The sequence below is a fragment of the Elgaria multicarinata genome, chromosome 5, assembly GCF_023053635.1.
Source record: "Elgaria multicarinata webbii isolate HBS135686 ecotype San Diego chromosome 5, rElgMul1.1.pri, whole genome shotgun sequence".
NCBI lineage: Eukaryota > Metazoa > Chordata > Lepidosauria > Squamata > Anguidae > Elgaria > Elgaria multicarinata.
The window spans coordinates 3,041,068-3,060,683 of NC_086175.1; the positions used below are offsets into that span (position 1 = coordinate 3,041,068).

Below are 19,616 nucleotides of genomic sequence, written 5' to 3' on the forward strand. Positions count from 1 at the left end.
TCTGCCACATTTCCAGATTGAACAAACTGAAAGGTATATATAACAATTAAGATGGTCACTTATGCACCTGCCCCCCTCTTCGCTCCTCCTTCTTTGAAACTCAGCTTGGGGAAATGGCCGGCCACAGTAAATGGATCATCTGGTGAAGGGGCAGTGAAGAGGGGAGGTGCCATGCGGATGCCAAGCACATGGCTTTGAAACTCGGCTTGCGGAATGGGGCAGTGGCAGTACATGCTTTCACCTGTAGCGCATGGGAAAGCCAAACGGCGGGGTGGGGAGAACTATAATTTTTTCTATAACTCCATGGGGATTTGAAGGATTGGGACCAAACTTGTCAGACAGCCTCTCCCAGTCAGAAGGCTGATAGTCAGGAGGCACCCAATACAGCAGCAAACCCCTGGCCATATAACCCAGAGGAGTGGCAATCTGGAGTGCACCAACCAGGGGAAAGTGGCTAGAAAGTCTTGTGATTTTGCAGGATCAGCACTGAACTTTACACACAGCCCATTTCCATACGTAATGAATTGCACGGTTAGCCCATTTGTTCCTTCACAACAGAATGAAATTTAATAGGGATTAATGCCAAGTTCTACAAATAGGGAAAAGAAACCAAATGCACAGTTACAAGATAGGTGATACTTGGCTCAGCAATATTAAAAGTGAGAAGGATCTTGGAATTGTTGTAGATCACAAGCTGAATATAAGCCAACAGTGTGATGCGGCTGCAAAAAAAAAAAAGTAAATGCTATTTTGGGATGTATAGCTTCTAAATAGCGTGAGGTACTGGTTCCCCTCTATTCGGCCCTGGTTAGGCCTCATCTTTAGTATTGCGTCCAGTTCTGGGCTCCACACTTCAAGAAGGACGCAGACAAGCTGGAGGGGGAGGAGGGCAATGACTATGATCAGGGATCTAGAAACAAAGCCCTATGAGGAGAGACTAAAAGAAATGGGCATGTTTAGCCTTGAGAAGAGAAGGCTGAGGGGAGACATGATTAGAGCTTTGAAGGGCAGGAACCCCCCCAGAAAAAATCAGAAAAAAATGGTTTCCCCCCATTTTTTTCCAAAACCTTTTTTTCTGAAAAATTGGAAAATTGAAAAAAATGAAGAAAAAATGGATTATGGGATGTTTATTTCAGCATGATGAATAAAATGTTTAAGAAGGTGTTCAAATGTTTACTTCTCCAAATCATTTCTAAAAACTATGTACAGCATCAGATTTTTACAATTGCTGTGCACCGAGGACAAGCAAGGGGGATTCCACACGTCGTACTCAGGGCGCTTCCATCCGCCCCCAGTGCACCCCGAAAACGATTGTGTAGCTTGCCTGTAAAAGAGACGAGGAAGAGGCGTCCTTGCTGGCGCCGGCGCCGCCACCCATCTCCCTCCTCGCCGGCCGGCTCAGAGACCTCGGCAGAAGAAGGCGGGGTGGAGAGCTTCTCTCCACCCCGCCTTCTTCCGCCGAGCTCTCCGTCCCGGCCGGCAAGGAGGGAGGTGGGTGGCGGCGCCGGCAAGGACGCCTCTTCCTCGTCTCTTTTACAGGCAAGCTACACGATCGTTTTCGGGGTACACTGGGGCTGCATGGAAGCGGCCTCAGTACGACGTGTGGAATCCCCCCAAGTCCTAGGTTGCAAATTGACTACAACTCTCAAATGCAAAAGCAAGATGCATTTTTGCTTCTAGGGGGCAGCACTGCCATTGAAGCAGAGACTGAAACTGATAGTGTCTGTTTAAATTTCATGCATATTCATTGAATCTTGGTGTCCCCCTTTTTCTCAGTTCTTTTTATGGGAATGGGTACTTTATGTCTGCTTGACACTGTGGAGAACTGGCGGAGACATAAATAATTTTCTTTGTTACTAATGTTGATGTTTTCCTCTGTTGTTTTTAATTATTTTTTGCCTGCTCCTCATAAACTGGCAAAACCAAAGAGATTCCTTACAGTTCAGGTGTTCAGGAGCTTGTAGCTCCATTTGTTACAAAAAATAAATTAAAAAGTAAATTCAATTTGTAATAATTGTTTGAATACACTGTACTTTTAATATACCAAATGTAATAATTTTATGCCAAACCAACTTGGACTTAATTACATTTTATGTTCCTAAAGTAACAAAGTGACTTTCAATCTGTAAAAAGTGCTAATATCGCATTATTTCAATTTTTCTGAAAATTTGTTCCCCCCCCCAAAACGGAAAAAAACCCCTGTTCCCCCCCTCCCCCTTGGCTTCAAAATTTCTGGAAATTTTACATCTCTAGACATGATAGTACTCTTCAAATATTTGAAAGTTTGTCACACAGAGGAGGGCCAGGATGTCTTCTCCATCCTCCCAGAGTGCAGGACACGGAATGACGGGCTCAAGTTAAAGGAAGCCAGATTCCGGCTGGAATGTCCATCGCCTTACACTTGCTTACATTGAACCACAGCTGCCATTTGGACACCCACTCTCCCAGCTTGGAGAGATCCCTTTGGAGCTCTTCACAATCCCTTTGTGTTTTAACGACCTTAAATAATTTGGTGTCCTCAGCAAACTTGGCCACTTCACTGCTCACTCCTAATTCCAGATCATTTATGAACAAATTGAAAATAATTGGTCCCAATACCCATCCCTGTGGGACCCCACTATTTACTTCCCTCCATTGGGAAAATTGACCATTCGTTTCTACTCTCGGCTTTCTGTTCTTTAACCAGTTACTGATCCATAAAAGTAACTTCCCCCTTTTAAGTTTCTTTTCCTGCCTAGCTCCAAGCAGCTTCCTGGAGATATTGTTTTGGTTTTGGTTTGCCTCCAGCATATTTCTGACTATAACTATCATTTTTTTATTTTTTTTTATTTAAGCATTTTTATGCCACCGTTCAGCCAAAAAAGGCTCTCATGGAGGCTTACAAAAGTATTTCTTGACAGTCCCTGCCCACAGGCTTACAATCTAAAAGACATGACACAAAAGGACACAAAAGGAAAGGGGAATTATTATTATTATTATTATTATTATTATTATTATTATTATTAATTTATATAGCACAATCAATGTACATGGTGCTGTACAGAGTAAAACAGAAAATCGCAAGACCCTGCCGCATAGGCTTACAATCTAATAAAATCATAGTAAAACAATAAGGAGGGGAAGAGAATGCAAACAGGTACAGGGTAGGGTAAACAGGCACAGGGTAGGGTAAAACTAACAGTATAAAGTCCAGGCAGCATCAAGTTTTAAAAGCTTTAGGAAAAAGAAAAGTTTTTAGCTGAGCTTTAAAAGCTGCGATTGAACTTGTGGATCTCAGATGTTCCGGAAGAGCATTCCAGGCGTAAGGGGCAGCAGAGGAAAATGGACGAAGCCGAGCAAGGGAAGTAGAGACCCTTGGGCAGGCAAGATACATGGCGTCAGAGGAGCGAAGAGCACGAGCGGGGCAATAGTGTGAGATGAGAGAGGAGAGATAGGAAGGAGCTAGACCGTGAAAAGCTTTGAAGGTCGACAGGAGAAGTTTATATTGGATTCTGAAGTGAATTGGAAGCCAATGAAGAGATTTCAGAAGTGGAGTAACATGGTCAGAGCGGCGAGCCAAGAAGATGATCTTAGCGGCAGAGTGGTGGACAGAAACCAATGGACTGATGTGAGAAGAAGGAAGGCCAGAGAGAAGAAGGTTGCAGTAGTCCAACCGGGAAATAACCAGTGCATGAACAAGCGTCTTGGCAGAAGAGACAGACAGAGATGGTCGAATCCTGGCAATATTATACAGGAAAAAACGACAGGATTTAGCTACTGCCTCAATATGAGGAATAAAGGAGAGCGATGAGTCAAATATGAAGCCAAGACTGCGAGCTTCCTTGACCGGAGTAAGCGTAACATCATTGACAGTGAGAGAGAATGAAAGATGAGGAGAAGGTTTAGGCGGAAAAACAAGCAATTCAGTCTTTGCCATATTTAGTTTCAGACGACGATGAAGCAGCCAGGCTGAGATATCTGAGAGACATGCCGAGATACGATCGTGAACATCAGGAGAAAGATCCGGAGATGAAAGATATAATTGTGTATCATCGGCATACAGATGATATTGGAGGCCATGAGATTGAATAAGCTTACCCAAGGGCAACATGTATAATGAAAACAGCAACGGGCCAAGCACCGAGCCTTGCGGAACCCCTACTGAAAGGGGAAAAGAGGAAGACGAGCTGCCATTAGCCAACACGCTGAAAGAGCGACCCGCTAGATAGGAGGCAAACCAGTTATAGACAGAGCCACGAAGTCCAAGGTCATGAAGGGAATCTAAGAGAAGATCATGATCAACCGTGTCAAAGGCTGCAGTTAGATCAAGGAGAATAAGAATGGAATAAAGGCCTTTAGACTTGGCAGTAAGAAGATCATTGGTGATCTTAGTAAGGGCTGTTTCAGTGGAATGCAAAGGACGGAATCCGGATTGAAAAGGATCTAGAGCAGAGTTACTAGTAAGAAAGTCAAGACAGCGAGAGTAGACCACACGCTCCAGGACCTTTGAAACAAAAGGCAACAAAGAGACAGGTCGGTAGTTAGACAGAGATAGCCTATCAAGAGTAGGTTTCTTGAGAATGGGAGAGACTGTAGCATGTTTAAAAGCAGAAGGAAATGAGCCAGAGGACAGAGAAAAATTAATAATATGAATCAAGGAAGGGAGGATAGCGGGAATAAGATTTATAAAGACACGAGAGGGAATCGGATCACGAGAGCAAGTGGAAGGCTTCGAAGAGCGCAGTATTGTAGACAGTTCATCCGCTGAGACCGAAGGAAACGCAGAGAAATTTGCAGGAGGAACGGACAGATGAGGAACAGGAACTGGAAGAGGGAGGAGGAGGAGGGGGGAATGCAAAGCAAATGCAGGTACTACAATCTTAGTTGCAAAGTTCAGCAGTGACAGTTGACAGTTGGCAGCAGGAGGGAGGGGGCTTTCAGCTTTACCTCCTTTATTTTCCTCCTCAGCAGTTTTCCTGAAAGAATTTTTTAAAAATCCCCGTTTTTTCAACCAGAGTGACTAAGGTTGCCATCCTTGGGTTGTGCTTGCAAGGCCTGTAAGCCCTTTGGTCCTCAGGCCCAGCATATCCTGAGACTCCTTTCTAGAGCTGAGATTGGAGTTAACCAGGGCCTTTGAGAGTATGGCCGTAGCTAGACCTAAGGTTTATCCCAGGATTGTCCTGGGGTCAAACCTGTTAATCTAAGTGCCACACAGGGCATCCAGCGCTCAGGCAGGGATGAACCCGGAATGATCCTGGGATAAACCTTATGTCTAGCTACGGCCTAAGTCTGTCTGCCTAGACAAGTGTTCCCCAGGAAGCCTGCAGTCATTGGGGGATTCCAATGCTTTCCCTCCTAACACCAAAGAGGAGCAGGTTAGGCCTGGCATGGTGGCACATCCCAACACCCTCCCCGCAATCCCCAGGGACTGGGAGCGGGCCTTTTGGAATGGGAGGATAAGCCACTAGAGAGGCTTACACACATTGATCTGGTTTGAAAACCATGTTTGGAGTTGAGCAGCATGCTTCTTCACAATGCTAATTGCTCCCACTTGGCTCCTCCTGCAAGTGGGAGCAGCTAAACAAACTGCACATGATCCATCTTTGGTTTGTTTAGCATGACATCTGAACTGGAGGCTCTGAACTGCCTCTGGTTTGTTATTGGCTAGAGACTCTGGCTTGCTTGGAGAGAGGCAAACCAGAGTCTCTAGTTTGGATGTCACACTGTGGTTTGTTTAGTCACTCCCGCTTGCAGGAGGGCCAAGTGGGAATAACTGGGCATCATGCACCACCACAGTGCTCGATACTGATAAACCAGGATTTTATGGAACCTTGGCTTATCACTGTGTCTGAATGCAGCCAATGCATCTAGCATTGATTAACAGGGAGATAAACTCTCCAGAAGTCATTTTGAAGCTGGGCAAGAGATGAAAGGCCTGAAATGGAGAAACTGGAAATTCCAAGGCCTGAAATGGAGAAACTGGAAATTTTGGGCCAGAGTTTCCAGGGTTTGCCCCTGGATGGCTTCGGAGTGGTGGCTGTGGCATGTCGATGACATGTCGCTACTGCGAAGCCACCCCTGGGCAAACCCTCCATGTAGACGTGCCCCTGGAGACTTCCTGCAAGGATGAGATTAAGTAGAAAGGGAGGCGGAGGGGGAGTTGGGGTGAGCAGAAGCTGACTTTTGTCAAGCTATTTCTTTCTGTGGTGCTTTCAGCAGAGAGAGGTGGAGGCCGAGCAATGACTTTGAAGCCTGCAAATTCATATCAAACTTTGATTCCCCATTCCCTGCTCTCTTTTTCTCTCCACCCACATCATTTGGGGATGTGACCTGTCTATTCTCTCTCTCTCTCTCTCTCTCTCTCTCTCTCTCTCTCTCTCTCTCTCTCTCTCTCACACACACACACACACACACACACACACACACCTCCTATCTTAAACTTGTTTTTTAGCTACATTGAAATCAATGGTGCTTACTTCAACATTAAGTTTCCTGAGGGAATGCAGACTGGCAGCAGTTTGAACCTGTGCACATCTATAGGTCAATCCCAACAACAGTGCAAGCCTATGAATGTTTACTCAGAAGAAAGTCTCATAATAGTCAGTGGAGCTTATTTGTGTGCATAGAGTTGCAAGCTAAGAGGAAGACTGAAGAAAGAAAGGGTGGGCTGAGCTGGGAAGGTGGGACAGGGTTCTGAAAGAAGGACAAGACGATAAAAGGAAACAGAATGTGGGAGCGCAGATTTGCCTCTGTGTGTGTGTGTGTGTGTGTGTGTGTGTGTGAGAGAGAGAGAGAGAGAGAGAGAGAATATGAGAGACCCATTGAGCAGGGGGTTGGACTTGATGGCCTTATAGGCCCCTTCCAACTCTACTATTCTATGATTCTATGACTAAGAGGATCATCGCATGGCCGGGGGGGGGGAGAGTAAATCGTGTTTCACCACAATAGGGACAAGCAGCTTCCCTTTCTTCACACAGGGAAGAAAGAATACGCAAGCAATAACCACATGGCTCATTCACTGGGCTTTTTTTTTTAATCATGCTGCTGCTTTTGCACTCAGCAGGAAATGGCAGCAAGTTTCATTACAGCCCCAAAAATCAGATTTTCTGGTTCTTTTGGAAGATGCGCCGGGAGGCAGACAGCGTCATCAAAAGGACCCGCAAACATTGTGAGCGGCCACTAACGAGCGCGCAATGAAACACTCGCCTTGATAATGCTCAGGGAGAGGAGAGCAGCAAAGGGAACAGGCTGGAAGGAAAAAAGCTCTTGCCTGGCTTGGGAGGGGAGGAGCCTTTAAGTTCTCTGGCAAGTTGTTCTGTTTCATAGCACAAACCTATTCATGTCTATTCAGAAGTAAGTCCATTGAGTTCAATCTGGCTTATTCCAGGTAAATCAGTATAAGATTGCAGTCTTAATTTCCAGTAAACAAGGAGCTGAGCTTAGAAAAGACAAAATTTTAATAAGATGAAAAAAGCATGCACAGAGTGCAGTTTCTGCAGCAACATGCCTCAGGTGCTGTCTAAGGCTTGAATGGGAGAAGTGCACGCCATTTGATGCTCTGCATCAGAGAACAAAATGTCTTAGGCCGGCCCTGCATTTACATTGGCCCCAGGACATACCTTACAGTGCAGGCAGCAGCTGGCAGCAACATCTCTGGGAATATTTGTAACCACTGCTTGGTTAAAATCAAGACAGGAGTGGGCAGATTTTAGGATTGCAGGATGTACTTTGTGTGTTATTAGAACCTCAAGATCATTTTGTTGTGCTATCGTTAAAAAATGGGAGTCCAAAATCTTTTCTGATTTACCTTCTGCCCACACTTGAATTAAAGCATTTATACATTTACATTTCAAAAGCAAAACCACGCTATATGTTTTTAGGTGCTAAATTTATACATAACACATTTCATGATCATGCAGAGCAATCTTGTGCATCTATATGTGGCAATTAGTTCCAATGGGGCTTACTCAGTTGGATAGCCGCCATGTAAATGTCATTGGATTACAATATTAAAATAATAAATTAAGTTTAGGTTTGGTAAGGAAGTTGTGTTGCATATACAGCAGGGCTCTCGCCCAATTAGAAAAAACTTTAATTAAATTTGCATATAAATAAATTAATTGTTCTGAAGGAAAAAAATACATGCATTATCTTGGAAGATAAGCTCAGAGAGAGAAAAGAGGAAATTCTTAAAATTAGGTTTTCCATCTGCAATTTGATGTAAGATTTTTTATTAAATATAAAACTCCCCCATCCACCCTAGGAAAAATCTGCTACCCAATTAATCAGGGCACCTTTTTAGTCAATCACTGGAAGATGGATGGAGGAAGTGGGACCCGTTTGGTTCTTCCAGACTTCTCAGCGCCTTTCAGTACAATGGTATCCTTCTGGGATGCCTTGCGAGGATTAAATTAGGTGGCACTGTTTGATGGTGATTCGATTCCATTCATTTCAGTGGTGGGAAACTGAAAGCATATAACTCCAATTTTATTCCATTTGTACTGTTTGCAAAGTTGTTTAAGGCTTGATTTAAAGTGTTGGTGCTGACTTTTGAAGCCTATACTCATTTAGAATGACTATTTTATTGTTTGGTTGATTTACTTGCATTTGTATAGCACTCCAAATCTAACAAATTCCAGAACAGTAAACAACGAGAGATAAAATGATACAAAGGTAAAAAGAATAAAATATGACATAATTATTCCTTTTTGAAAACAGAGTACCAATTAAACCTTGGTGGCTATTCTACCAAGGAAGGCTTGCTGGAAAAGATATGTTTCCAGGCAACACCGAAAACAACACAGTGTTGCCTGACCTCCAAATTATCTTGGAATTGGCTTGCTACTCTCATGTGCATCAGCTCAGCCTCTATGATCAGCCTCATAGCCCCTGCTCTGCCCCTACGACCCACGGAATTAGGTGGATGGGTACAAGAAACTGGGCCTTCTTGATGGTGGCATTCCTGCATTGAGCCCGGGGGGGTTGGACTTGATGGCCTTATAGCTCCTTCCAACTCTACTATTTTATGATTCTATGTGGCATTTCCTCCCAGGCTTTCCATCCATCAAGCTTTGATTTTAGAGAAGAGTAGGATATAAACCTTAAACTATCACTATCACTTATGGGGAGATGGAAGAGCTCACATTTCCACATTCACCGCTACCGCCACCTTTGAACTGATGTGCTGTGGAGACTTGAGCATAGGCAAACGTATTTCATCATCAGAGGTGCCTGCATTCCCAGGACTGAGTGCACCACTATGTATATTTGCCCCTTCCCATCATGACAAAACAGGAGGCTTCACTATTACTCCATGTCAATTGTACAATTCAGGATTGGGATCCATTGTTGCAATATTTTATTTATTTTTATTTAAAATATTTAAATCCAGCCTTGTGGCTGTTAGTTTCCAAGGCAGCTCATAACAAATAATAAAATCCATAATAACAATATATGTAATATTCAAGCATAAAAGAACAGCAGCATCAAAACAGCAACATCCCTGGATAGCAGCAATACTAAAATATGGTTTTAGTTCAGAAGATATTCAGCCAATGGTAACCACTTGTTAATTAATTGTTGTGTTATGTAGCATGCAGACAGTCAAAATACTTCCGTAAGGTTTTGTACAAAACAGCGTTATTTGAGCATTGGAACTGCAGTGGGTCCACTGTGAAAGCACACGCACCACCGGGCTTGGCAACTGTATCAGCTCAGAGAAAACCAGTTCTGCCAGTTTGTAGCAGCAGTCATTTGTTCACTGTGCTAATTGGTTGGTGGTTGTGCAATCACAATCTCTCCTCCCTCTCTCTGCCAAGTCCAGGGCAGTTTTGCAGTTTGTTTAGCATGGTCTTTTTCTTTATAAAGAGCATGTAGATTAAAAAAAAATAAGTTGAAAGGCAGACAAGCCACCCATGGAATGAGAGAGGGACAAGACCAAGGACTGAATCAGTAAGTACGTATCTTAATTAGATTGTGAAGTGCATGGGAAACTCAGCTCACAACAAGGGGGAAAAGAAGCACACACTGAATGATGTTTCAGTGGTTATTTGTATGCAGCCTAACTAATCACTGACAATTGTGAGGGAAGGCCATGCTCATTAATGCTGATCTGCCCTATATTTAGACCTATACAAATAGAGCCGGACTTATGTGAAGTGGGAGGAAGCTCCCACATGAGGTGGCAGAGGGTGGAGACAGCAGCGAATCTGTGCTGCTGCCCCTTCACACCCATGCCAGGATGGCTCATCTGGTTGTCCTGGGCATGGCAGCCTCGGCACAGCAAGGCAAGGGTTAACAGCCCTCGCTGATGCTGTTCTTCAGCTCACCTTGTAGGCTGGTCATTGTCATAGTTCTCCTCCTGCAGTTTCTGAGAAGAAGCCACATGGGCCGGCTTGTGGCCGCCTTCTCTAAGGCAAGGCTCTACTGAAGAGGAGAGGCCAGAGCACTGCATTCTGGGGGACAACCTCTGTGCCTATTTTTTTAGGATTTAGCACACAATCCTATGCATGTTTACGCATAAGTAAGTCCCAATATGTTTAACTGCCAATTGAGAGGGCACCAGATTGGGGAAGACTCGTTTAGAAGAAGAATGGCTGGCAGCGATAGGGTTAAACACCCCATACCAAGGTTCTGTCCTTGCTTCCTAATTGCACTTTTATATTTCATATTGCATTTTCTTTTATAATGCATTTTGTGGTTTTAATTGTTGTGAACCGCCCAGAGAGCTTTGTTGTAAGAGTTGGTTTGTGCCATTTTTTAGGATTTATCACACAATTCTATGTGTGTTTACTCAGAAGTAAGTCCCAATATGTTCAGTTGCTAGTTGGGCTTTCTCCCAAGTAAGTGTGCATAGGACTGCTGCCTTCCCAAGGCCTCAGTAAATTTAATCTCAAAGCCAGGTATTATAACAGCCCAGAGAGCTCCGGCTATTGGGCAGTATAGAAATGAAATAAATAAATAAAATAATTACTCAGATATACACACCACCCAACAGACAAATGCCATCAGGGTCATTAACACACCACCCAACAGACAAATGCCATCAGGGTCATTAACAGTAGTTGAAGACTTTGAGGATCAGGCCCACTCCTATCACTTCTCACATGGTAAGAGTATAATTTGTAGATCTAAGCATCATCATAAAAACTCATCTTAGTCCTATGCAGGGCCGGCGCTGCCATAGAGGCAGCTCAGGTGGCAGCCTAGAGCGCCAAGCAAAGGAGGATACCGAATGGCGTGCCTGGAAGCCGCTTCCGGGTGCGCTGTTCCGAAGCTGCCACCCTGGCCGCCCCCCAACCCCAGTGTCCTGGCTTCGAAGCCAGGAGCGGGCGCAGGGGGCGGCTTCAGTACGGTGCGCCTGCCCAGGGCGCAAAATAGTCTGGCACCAGCCCTGGTCCTATGTACATCTTTTCTTTGAGACATTCTTTGTTCTGCCACTACTAGTAATTGTTTCATAACCTAGTCAAGTTTTATTGGGTTGTGGCTGTGGGTGCAATTTTGGGGATTGCATCAGGCAGCAACATATCTTGGGCTGGCCAATTGCTGCCATGTCACCACAAGAAAGTTTCAATTGTTTTTGAATTCCTGTCCTCCATCCTGACTTGGAGCTGAGCAGAGGCAGGGAAGAGCAACTGGCCCAGCTCAAGTAGAAGCTATAAAAGTAAGCCAGTTCCCAGAGAGAGAGAGAGCTAACAGGAAGAGCAAACAGGAGTTTGGCAGGGGAGGTCAAGGGGGAGGCCTCTAAGAAAACAAAAAACAAAAAACAAAGAGGGGGGGAAAAACAAAGAAAAACATAAAGAGGGGGAAAAAACCCACAAAACCACACACACACACACAAAAGAGGACAGGACAAAGCAAAGGCAATTCCACTATAAACAGAAAGGAAAAAACCAAAGCAGAACTAGACAATATGGATGGAAAGGAGCCCGTAGAGGTGGTGACCTGCAAAGGGTGTGCAATGTTCGTGTTTCTGCCTGAGCTCAGCATGGCGTATACCTGCAACAAGTGCAAGCTGGTGGCACTTTTGGAAGAAAAAGTGAGAGGACTTGAGCGGCGAGTGCCCACCCTCCAAAGAATAAGAGAAGACGAGGAGTTCTTAGACCGAATGGTGGAACTGCAACAGCAACAAGAAGCACACGAGATTGAAGAGTAACAGCCAGCTGAAGCAGAAGTGGAGTATGCTGAGGGGAGGAAAGCCAATGAAGAGGAAACTCCCTGGAAAAGAGTGACAGTTAGGAGCATAAGAACTAGAAGGCATTCTGCACCAGTGGGACCATTAGAGTTAAGCAACCGCTTTCAGCTTCTGGAGGATGAGTCTGAAGGACAGTTTGCAGAGGAAGAAGTACAGCAGACACCGTGCACCGAGGCAGTAGGTAGGTCAACCAAGAAGAAGAGAAGAGTAGTCGTTGTGGGAGACTCCCTGCTGCGTGACATTGAAACCCAAGTATGTCGTGAAGACCCATGGACTCGCCAGGTGTGCTGTCTCCCTGGAGCACAGATTAGAGATGTGACTGAAGGGTTACTGAAGCTCATAAAGTCCACGGACACATACCCCTTTCTTCTCATCCATGTGGGAACAAATGATGTCGCCAAGCAGAGCTACGAAGAAATCATTTCAGACTTTGAAGCTCTGGGAAGGAAACTGAAGAACTTTGGGGCCCAGGTAGTTTTCTCATCCATCCTCCCGGTTCTTGGAAGAAGATTAGAAAGGGAAAGAAAAATACTCTGGATGAACGACTGGCTACGAAGGTGGTGCCGTTGTGAGAGTTTTGGATTCTGGGACCACGGGCTACGCTACTTGGAACATGGACTGCTGGCAAGGGATGGGTTGCACCTCACAAGGGCTGGAAAGAATGTGTTCGGCCATAGCATGAAGAACTTGATCAGGAGGGCTTTAAACTAAATCTTACAGGGGCGAGAGACGTAAACCACAAGGCAACAAGGGATGAAGGCCAAGGCACCACAGTACAGAGAACAACTCCAATAGTACCCCAAAATAGTGTCCGCAACAATGTAGGAACAATTTATTTATTTATTTATTTATTACATTTTTATACCGCCCAATAGCCGAAGCCAAAGCCAGACTATAAAACAAATGGTCTTCGATGTCTATATACTAATGCCCAAAGCATGGGAAACAAACAGAACGAACTTGAACTCTTATTACATGAAGGCAAATACGACTTGATAGGTATAACTGAAACTTGGTGGGATGACTCCCATGACTGGAATATAGCAATTGAAGGATATAACTTGTTCAAAAAGAACAGAAGAAATAGAAAGGGAGGTGGAGTTGCACTATATATTAAAAATACCTATCCCTGCACAGAAATACAAGCGGATCAGACTGGGAGCCCCATCGAGAGCATCTGGATTAAAATAAATAGGGCAAGGAATAAAAAGAACATGATAATCGGAGTCTACTACCGACCACCCAATCAAGGAGAAGACGAGGATGAAACTTTTGAGAAACAAATTGCCAGTGTTTCAAGGAAGTGTGATGTAGTAGTGATGGGGGACTTCAATTACCCTGATATCTGTTGGGAGACCAATACTGCCAAAAGCGGCCCTTCCAAGAAATTCCTGACATGCATGGGTGATAACTTTCTCCTACAGAAAGTGGAGGAAGGAACTAGAGGAATGGCAATCCTTGACTTGTTATTGACCAATAGGGATGACTTAGTGGATAAAGTGGCAGTTACGGGAACTCTGGGGGAAAGTGACCACGTCATACTTGAATTCTTGATTATGAAGGAGACAAAAGTTGAGTGTAGCCATACACGTACTCTGGATTTTAGGAAAGCTGATTTTAATAAACTCAGAACTATGATAAGTAAGGTCCCGTGGCAAGGGAGCCTAATGAGAAAAGGAGTGCAGGATGGGTGGGAGTATTTAAAAAAGGAAATTTTAAAGGCACAGTTACAAACAATTCCAACAAGGAGAAAAGATAGAAGACAACAGAGGAAACCAATGTGGCTCCACAAAAAGCTTAGAGATGACCTGAAAACAAAAAGGGATACATATAGGAAGTGGAAGGAAGGCCAGGCTACAAAAGAAGAGTACAGACAAGTGGCGCAGAAGTGCCGAAATGTCGTCAGGAAGGCTAAAGCTGTGAATGAGCTGAGATTAGCAGGGGATGCTAAAAGCATCCCTAACCCTAAAAGCAACAAAAAAGGCTTTCTTCAGATATGTGAGTAGTAAAAGACAGAGGAAAGAAATGGTGGTTCAACTGCTTAATGAGGATGGCAAATTGATAACAGATGACAAAGAAAAGGCTGAAGTGCTCAATTCCTACTTTGCCTCAGTCTTCTCCCAAAAGCGGGTCTATGACCCTCCTAGAAAAAGTGAAGCAGAAGTTGAGGGGGCAGGATTACAGTTTGAGATTGATAAACAAATGGTCAAAGATCACTTAATTTCCTTGAATGAGTTCAAATCTCCAGGGCCCGATGAACTGCATCCTAGAGTAATGAAGGAGCTAGCGGAAGAACTCTCAGAACCTTTGTCTATTATCTTTGCAAAATCATGGAAGACGGGTGAGGTGCCGGATGACTGGAAGAGGGCTAACGTTGTTCCTATCTTCAAAAAGGGCAAAAAGGAAGAACCTGGGAACTACAGAACAGTCAGTCTGACATCCATCCCTGGGAAAATTCTGGAACAGATTATAAAGAAGTCAATCTGTAAACACCTTGAAATCAATGCGGTGATCACTAGAAGCCAACATGGATTTGTCAAGAACAAGTCCTGTCACAAAAATTTGATCTCATTTTTTGATAAGGTAACCTCCCTTGTGGACCATGGGAATGCTGTGGACGTCATATATCTTGACTTCAGCAAAGCTTTTGACAAAGTACCACATGACATTCTGATTAACAAACTAGCTAAAAGTGGGCTAGATGGTGGATTCACAGTTGGCTACAGAATCGGACTCAAAGAGTACTTATCAATGGAACCTTCTCAAACTGGGGAGAGGCAATGAGTGGGGTACCACAGGGCTCAGTCCTGGGCCCAGTGCTCTTCAACATTGTTATTAATGATTTGGACGAGGAGGTGCAGGGAACGCTGATCAAATTTGCAGATGACACAAAATTGGGTGGGATAGCTAATACCCTGGAAGACAGAAACAAACTTCAAAGTGATCTTGATAGGCTGGAGTGCTGGGCTGAAAACAACAGAATGAAATTTAATAGGGATAAATGCCAAGTTCTACATTTAGGGAATAGAAACCAAAGGCACAGTTACAAGATGGGGGAGACTTGGCTCAGCAATACTACAAACGAGAAGGATCTTGGAATTGTTGTAGATTGCAAGCTGAATATGAGCCAACAGTGCGACATGGCTGCAAGAAAGGCAAATGCTTGGGCTGCATTAATAGAAGTATAGCTTCCAAATCACGTGAGGTACTGATTCCTCTCTATTCGGCCCTGGTTAGGCCTCATCTAGAGTATTGCGTCCAGTTTTGGGCTCCTCAATTCAAGAAGGACGCAGACAAGCTGGAGCGTGTTCAGAGGAGGGCAACCAAGATGATCAGGGGTCTGGAAACAAAGCCCTATGAGAAGAGACTGAAAGAACTGGGCATGTTTAGCCTGGAGAAGAGAAGATTGAGGGGAGACATGATAGCACTCTTCAAATACTTAAAAGGTTGTCACACAGAGGAGGGCCAGGATCTCTTCTCGATCCTCCCAGGGTGCAGGACACAGAATAATAGGCTCAGGTTAAAGGAAGCCAGATTCCAGCTGGACATCAGGAAAAACTTCCTGACTGTTAGAGCAGTGTGACAATGGAATCAGTTACCTAGGGAGGTTGTGGGCTCTCCCACACTAGAGGCCTTCAAGAGGCAGCTGGACAAGCATCTGTCAGGGATGCTTTAGGGTGGATTTCTGCATTGAGCAGGGGGTTGGACTCGATGGCCTTGTAGGCCCCTTCCAACTCTGCTATTCTATGATTCTATGATCTCTGCTTTTTTTTTTTAGTACAGGATAACATTTTGGAAGTTTGCAAATGAATATAAACACACATATAACTCACCGGGCTGGGCAATTTCCTATTTCTGAATCACCCTCGAGTGTGTTTTCCATTAATGCATTCTAATGCATTATTATTATTATCATCTTCATCATCATCACCATATTTATTTGTATCCCGCCTTTTGCTCAATACTGGGCCTCAAGGCAGCCTTAAAAAGTTTAAAATCTAGGAAAAGAAATGTACCAAAAATAATAAATAAAAATTGAACATAAACGTTTAAAATACATGACAAAATTATAAGTCATTAACATAGATGGAGGAGCAGATTATTCTCCAAAGACCTGCTGGAACAAACAAGTTTTAGCCTGCTTCCGAAAGCCCATCAAGGAGGGAGCCAGTCTAGCTTCCCCGGGAAGAGAGTTCCAGAGCACTGGAGCAGCCACCGAAAAGGCCCTCTCCATGTTCCCACCAAGCATGCCTGTGGAGATGGTGGGACTGAAAGAAGGGCTTCCCCAGAATATCTCAAAGCACGGGCAGGCTCATAAGGGAGAAGACGGTCTTTCAGATATAATGTAGCCAAGGCACCCTTTAAAAAAGCAACTCACCAAGTTTTACGTGTGTTGTTTCAGGCGGGTGCATATCCACATCCCTGTTCATTCCACAAATTGCCACGCAGTCCCAGCTGACTCTAATACTTTGAAGCTGTCCCTGATTTCCACTCATTCACAAATCATTTTTATTCCCCCTCCTCCTCCTCCTCCTCTTTTTCTGTATTATCCCACTGATGTGTTTAAATAGTTCAGTCATCAATTTCGTTCCACTTCTTTTAGAGCTTATTTTTGCTACTTTTCACTACCAAGTCCTGGTAATTCAGGAGGGGGGGGGGAAACTATACTAAAGCATTTTAGGCCAGTTTTTAGAGGTGCTGTAAGAACATTACATGCCTTGCATTGGTACCCAGAAAAGACCTCAGGAAAACTCTTGTAGCTTTGGAGCAAGGAAGTAGCACACTTGCTCAAGGGGACAGGAAGGTTTGATTCACCTAGAATTTCTTCATATTTTGTTCAAACAGTAAAGGTTTATGGCTGCATCTTCTAAGGAAGTACATAATTCTAGTCCAGAGAGCTTCCGCTATGGGGCGGTATATAAATTTAATAAACAAACAAATAATCTATTTGCTGCTCATACTCAGGTGTTGGTGGGTAGAGTGGGAATACATGGAAATCTATTGGAATGATGAAAGTTTGTGTTTCCTGCATTCCACATGCCTTTACATGAACATTCATTAAAGGTGACTTTTTAATTAGCAAACATTCAGCATTACAAGGAGGCACTAGTCCAGGTATAACATTTCGATTGGTAATTGTTATCAGTCACCATGTGGACATTTATTGCTGCTAATCAGCACTATAGTATAGGTGAGGCATCGATTCAAGCATGCTGTTGCGACTGATAGCATGTCTTCACAAATCCATGCTAAAACCCCACTTCTCTTCTTACTATCTATTAATATCTGTAATAGATATATTAGAGAGAGGCTCTAGATCCTGGCCATATGAAACGGCCTTATAGCAAGTCAGACCATTGGTCTATCTAGTTCAATATTGGCACCTGAATTGTCAGCTGCCCTCCAGGGTCTATTGCACAGAGTACCAGCAAAACAGAAACTCTACCACAGAACTATGGCCCAAGTGTAGTATTCCGATAGGATTTTGTTGCAACTACTCACAAAGTAGCTTTTTTCAAATATAGCTACCAGAAGGAGAATCTATTTGTGGACATTTAACCTTGATCATAGGAACTAACTGCAAGTCACAGCAGCTACCTATTCTTGGCACGAGGAGCTGCCCACAGTAGCCCCTTTCCAGCCTCTTGCCTCCCCAGACGCTGCACTGAACCTGTGCTTGCACGTCTCTCCACCCAGCCTCATGGGAAAGGCAAGGAGGCAGACTCAGGGCAGCAGGGCCATCTCCCCAGGCTGCCAGGCCAACCCTCTTCACTGCTGGCAACCCAAGCGTGTGCCATGCAATGAGGCAACAGGCTGGCCCCTCAATCTGCTCAGCCTTTAGGTAGTTTCACAATTGACTCTGATCCTCAGATCTGCTGGTGCATTTCTCATGTATGTAATTCATATTATCCAAAACAAAAAGGACAAGGTCCCCAACCACAATATCAATACAAACACTCCAGGTGTGAGAGACCTGACCCTCCTGCCTAGTGCTATGTTGTAGGTCTCTCACATCGGAAGTGTTTGTTAATATTGTAATAGTTATTAAACAGGTATGGTTTGTAGTTAAATTGTCTTTCAAACCGGCTCTGTGGCGCACACTGCCTTGTCACGTGCATCCCATCGCGTGTTTTGCACAAGCGGCACCAGGAGTGCTTGGCTGGAATGAATCACATGTGAACGTTATTTTATGAGCCATTCACAACTGAATGGCTATTCAAGCCAAAACAAGTTCACATTCGAGCCACCGGCCGCGGAAAATACACAAACCGATGTAAAGGTTTGTGGAGACGCCAAACCGTCAGCAACGGAAGGCCGCAGGGACTCTCCACGGGACGGGACGGGACGGGACGGCACAAGCGCCGGGGGAGCGGGGAGCTTCCTTGGCCAGCCGCATGACGGAGGCAGGGTCCCTCTCTCCCTCGGCCGCTCACACCGGGGCCGGGTAGGCCGGCTTCCGTCGTGCCTACCCCGGAAAGGCGCCTCCGTTCCCGCACCGCAGAGGCTCCTGCGCAGCCACGCAGCTAGCTAGCAGCAGTCTGCCGCTACTGCCCGCCCTGCAGGGTCCGAGCAAAGGAGGTCCGTCCGCCCCATCCACGGGCAGAGCGCACCGCCGCAGCAGCGCCCGGCACTGCAGAGCATGGACAAGGGAGCAGCGCCTTACAGGCAGAAGGCCTGCGACCCCCGCCGCCGCCGCCGCGACCCCCGCCCCCCATTCAGCCTGCTGAGCACCAGCAGCCCGGGGGAGGGGGCGGCGGAGCCCAGAGCTTCCGGTTCTCCCCCCCCCCCCCCGACCGCCTTCCAAGCGCAAAAAGCGGCCCTACTTACCAGCCATTGTCCCGTAAGTGAGCTGCGTCAAGGGCTGGTCTTTTAACCCCCTGAAGGCTGTATTGGGGATTCTTTCCATGATGCCCTCATAAAATATGCGTCGCGCCACTTCTTGCTCGGAAGGGTGAAATGCCCTGATGCAGACGCCCTCGCTCTTGTCCCCTTCCTTCACCGGGGGGGCGTCCGGGGAAGCCGGGGGAGCCGGAGGCGCGCCTGCTAACGAGGGCCACATCTGAGAGGAAGACACGATGATTGTCTCCTTTTTGGGTCCCGACAACGATTCATGATCTTCTGCCACTATCTTAGTCTCACAAACCATTTTGGGAGACAAATAATGCATGCAAACTGGCCAAGGAAAAAAGGGCTTGGGGTTCCGAAAAAGAAAAGAAGGCGCCTTGCCAAGCAGCGGCTGCGCTAGACGCGGTTTAGAGATGCGGCACGGATGGAGGCGGCGGCGGCAGAGGGAGGAAGGAGCTCCGCCGCATTTTGGAGAAGTATTTATAATGCAGCAGAGCCGGTGCCGCTTGCCACGGGGTCCCCCAGGGTCCTAGCGTCCTTTCCATTGGTTGGCAAGGGTGGCCCCGCGCTCGCTGGCCCGCGGAGGGTGGTGGGCAGG

At 45.4% G+C, this 19,616-nt stretch overlaps 1 protein-coding gene across 1 annotated transcript in view; it reads right to left on the minus strand.

The window, feature by feature from the left end:
* Positions 1-19,340, minus strand: part of NAT8L (N-acetyltransferase 8 like) — a 77,177-nt gene extending 57,837 nt beyond the window's left edge. Inside the window, exon 1 of the mRNA XM_063125901.1 lies at positions 19,001-19,340. Within this exon, the coding sequence (XP_062981971.1) occupies positions 19,001-19,340 (340 nt within the window). The remainder of the gene's footprint in view (positions 1-19,000) is intronic.
* Between the last annotated feature and the right edge of the window lie 276 nt (positions 19,341-19,616).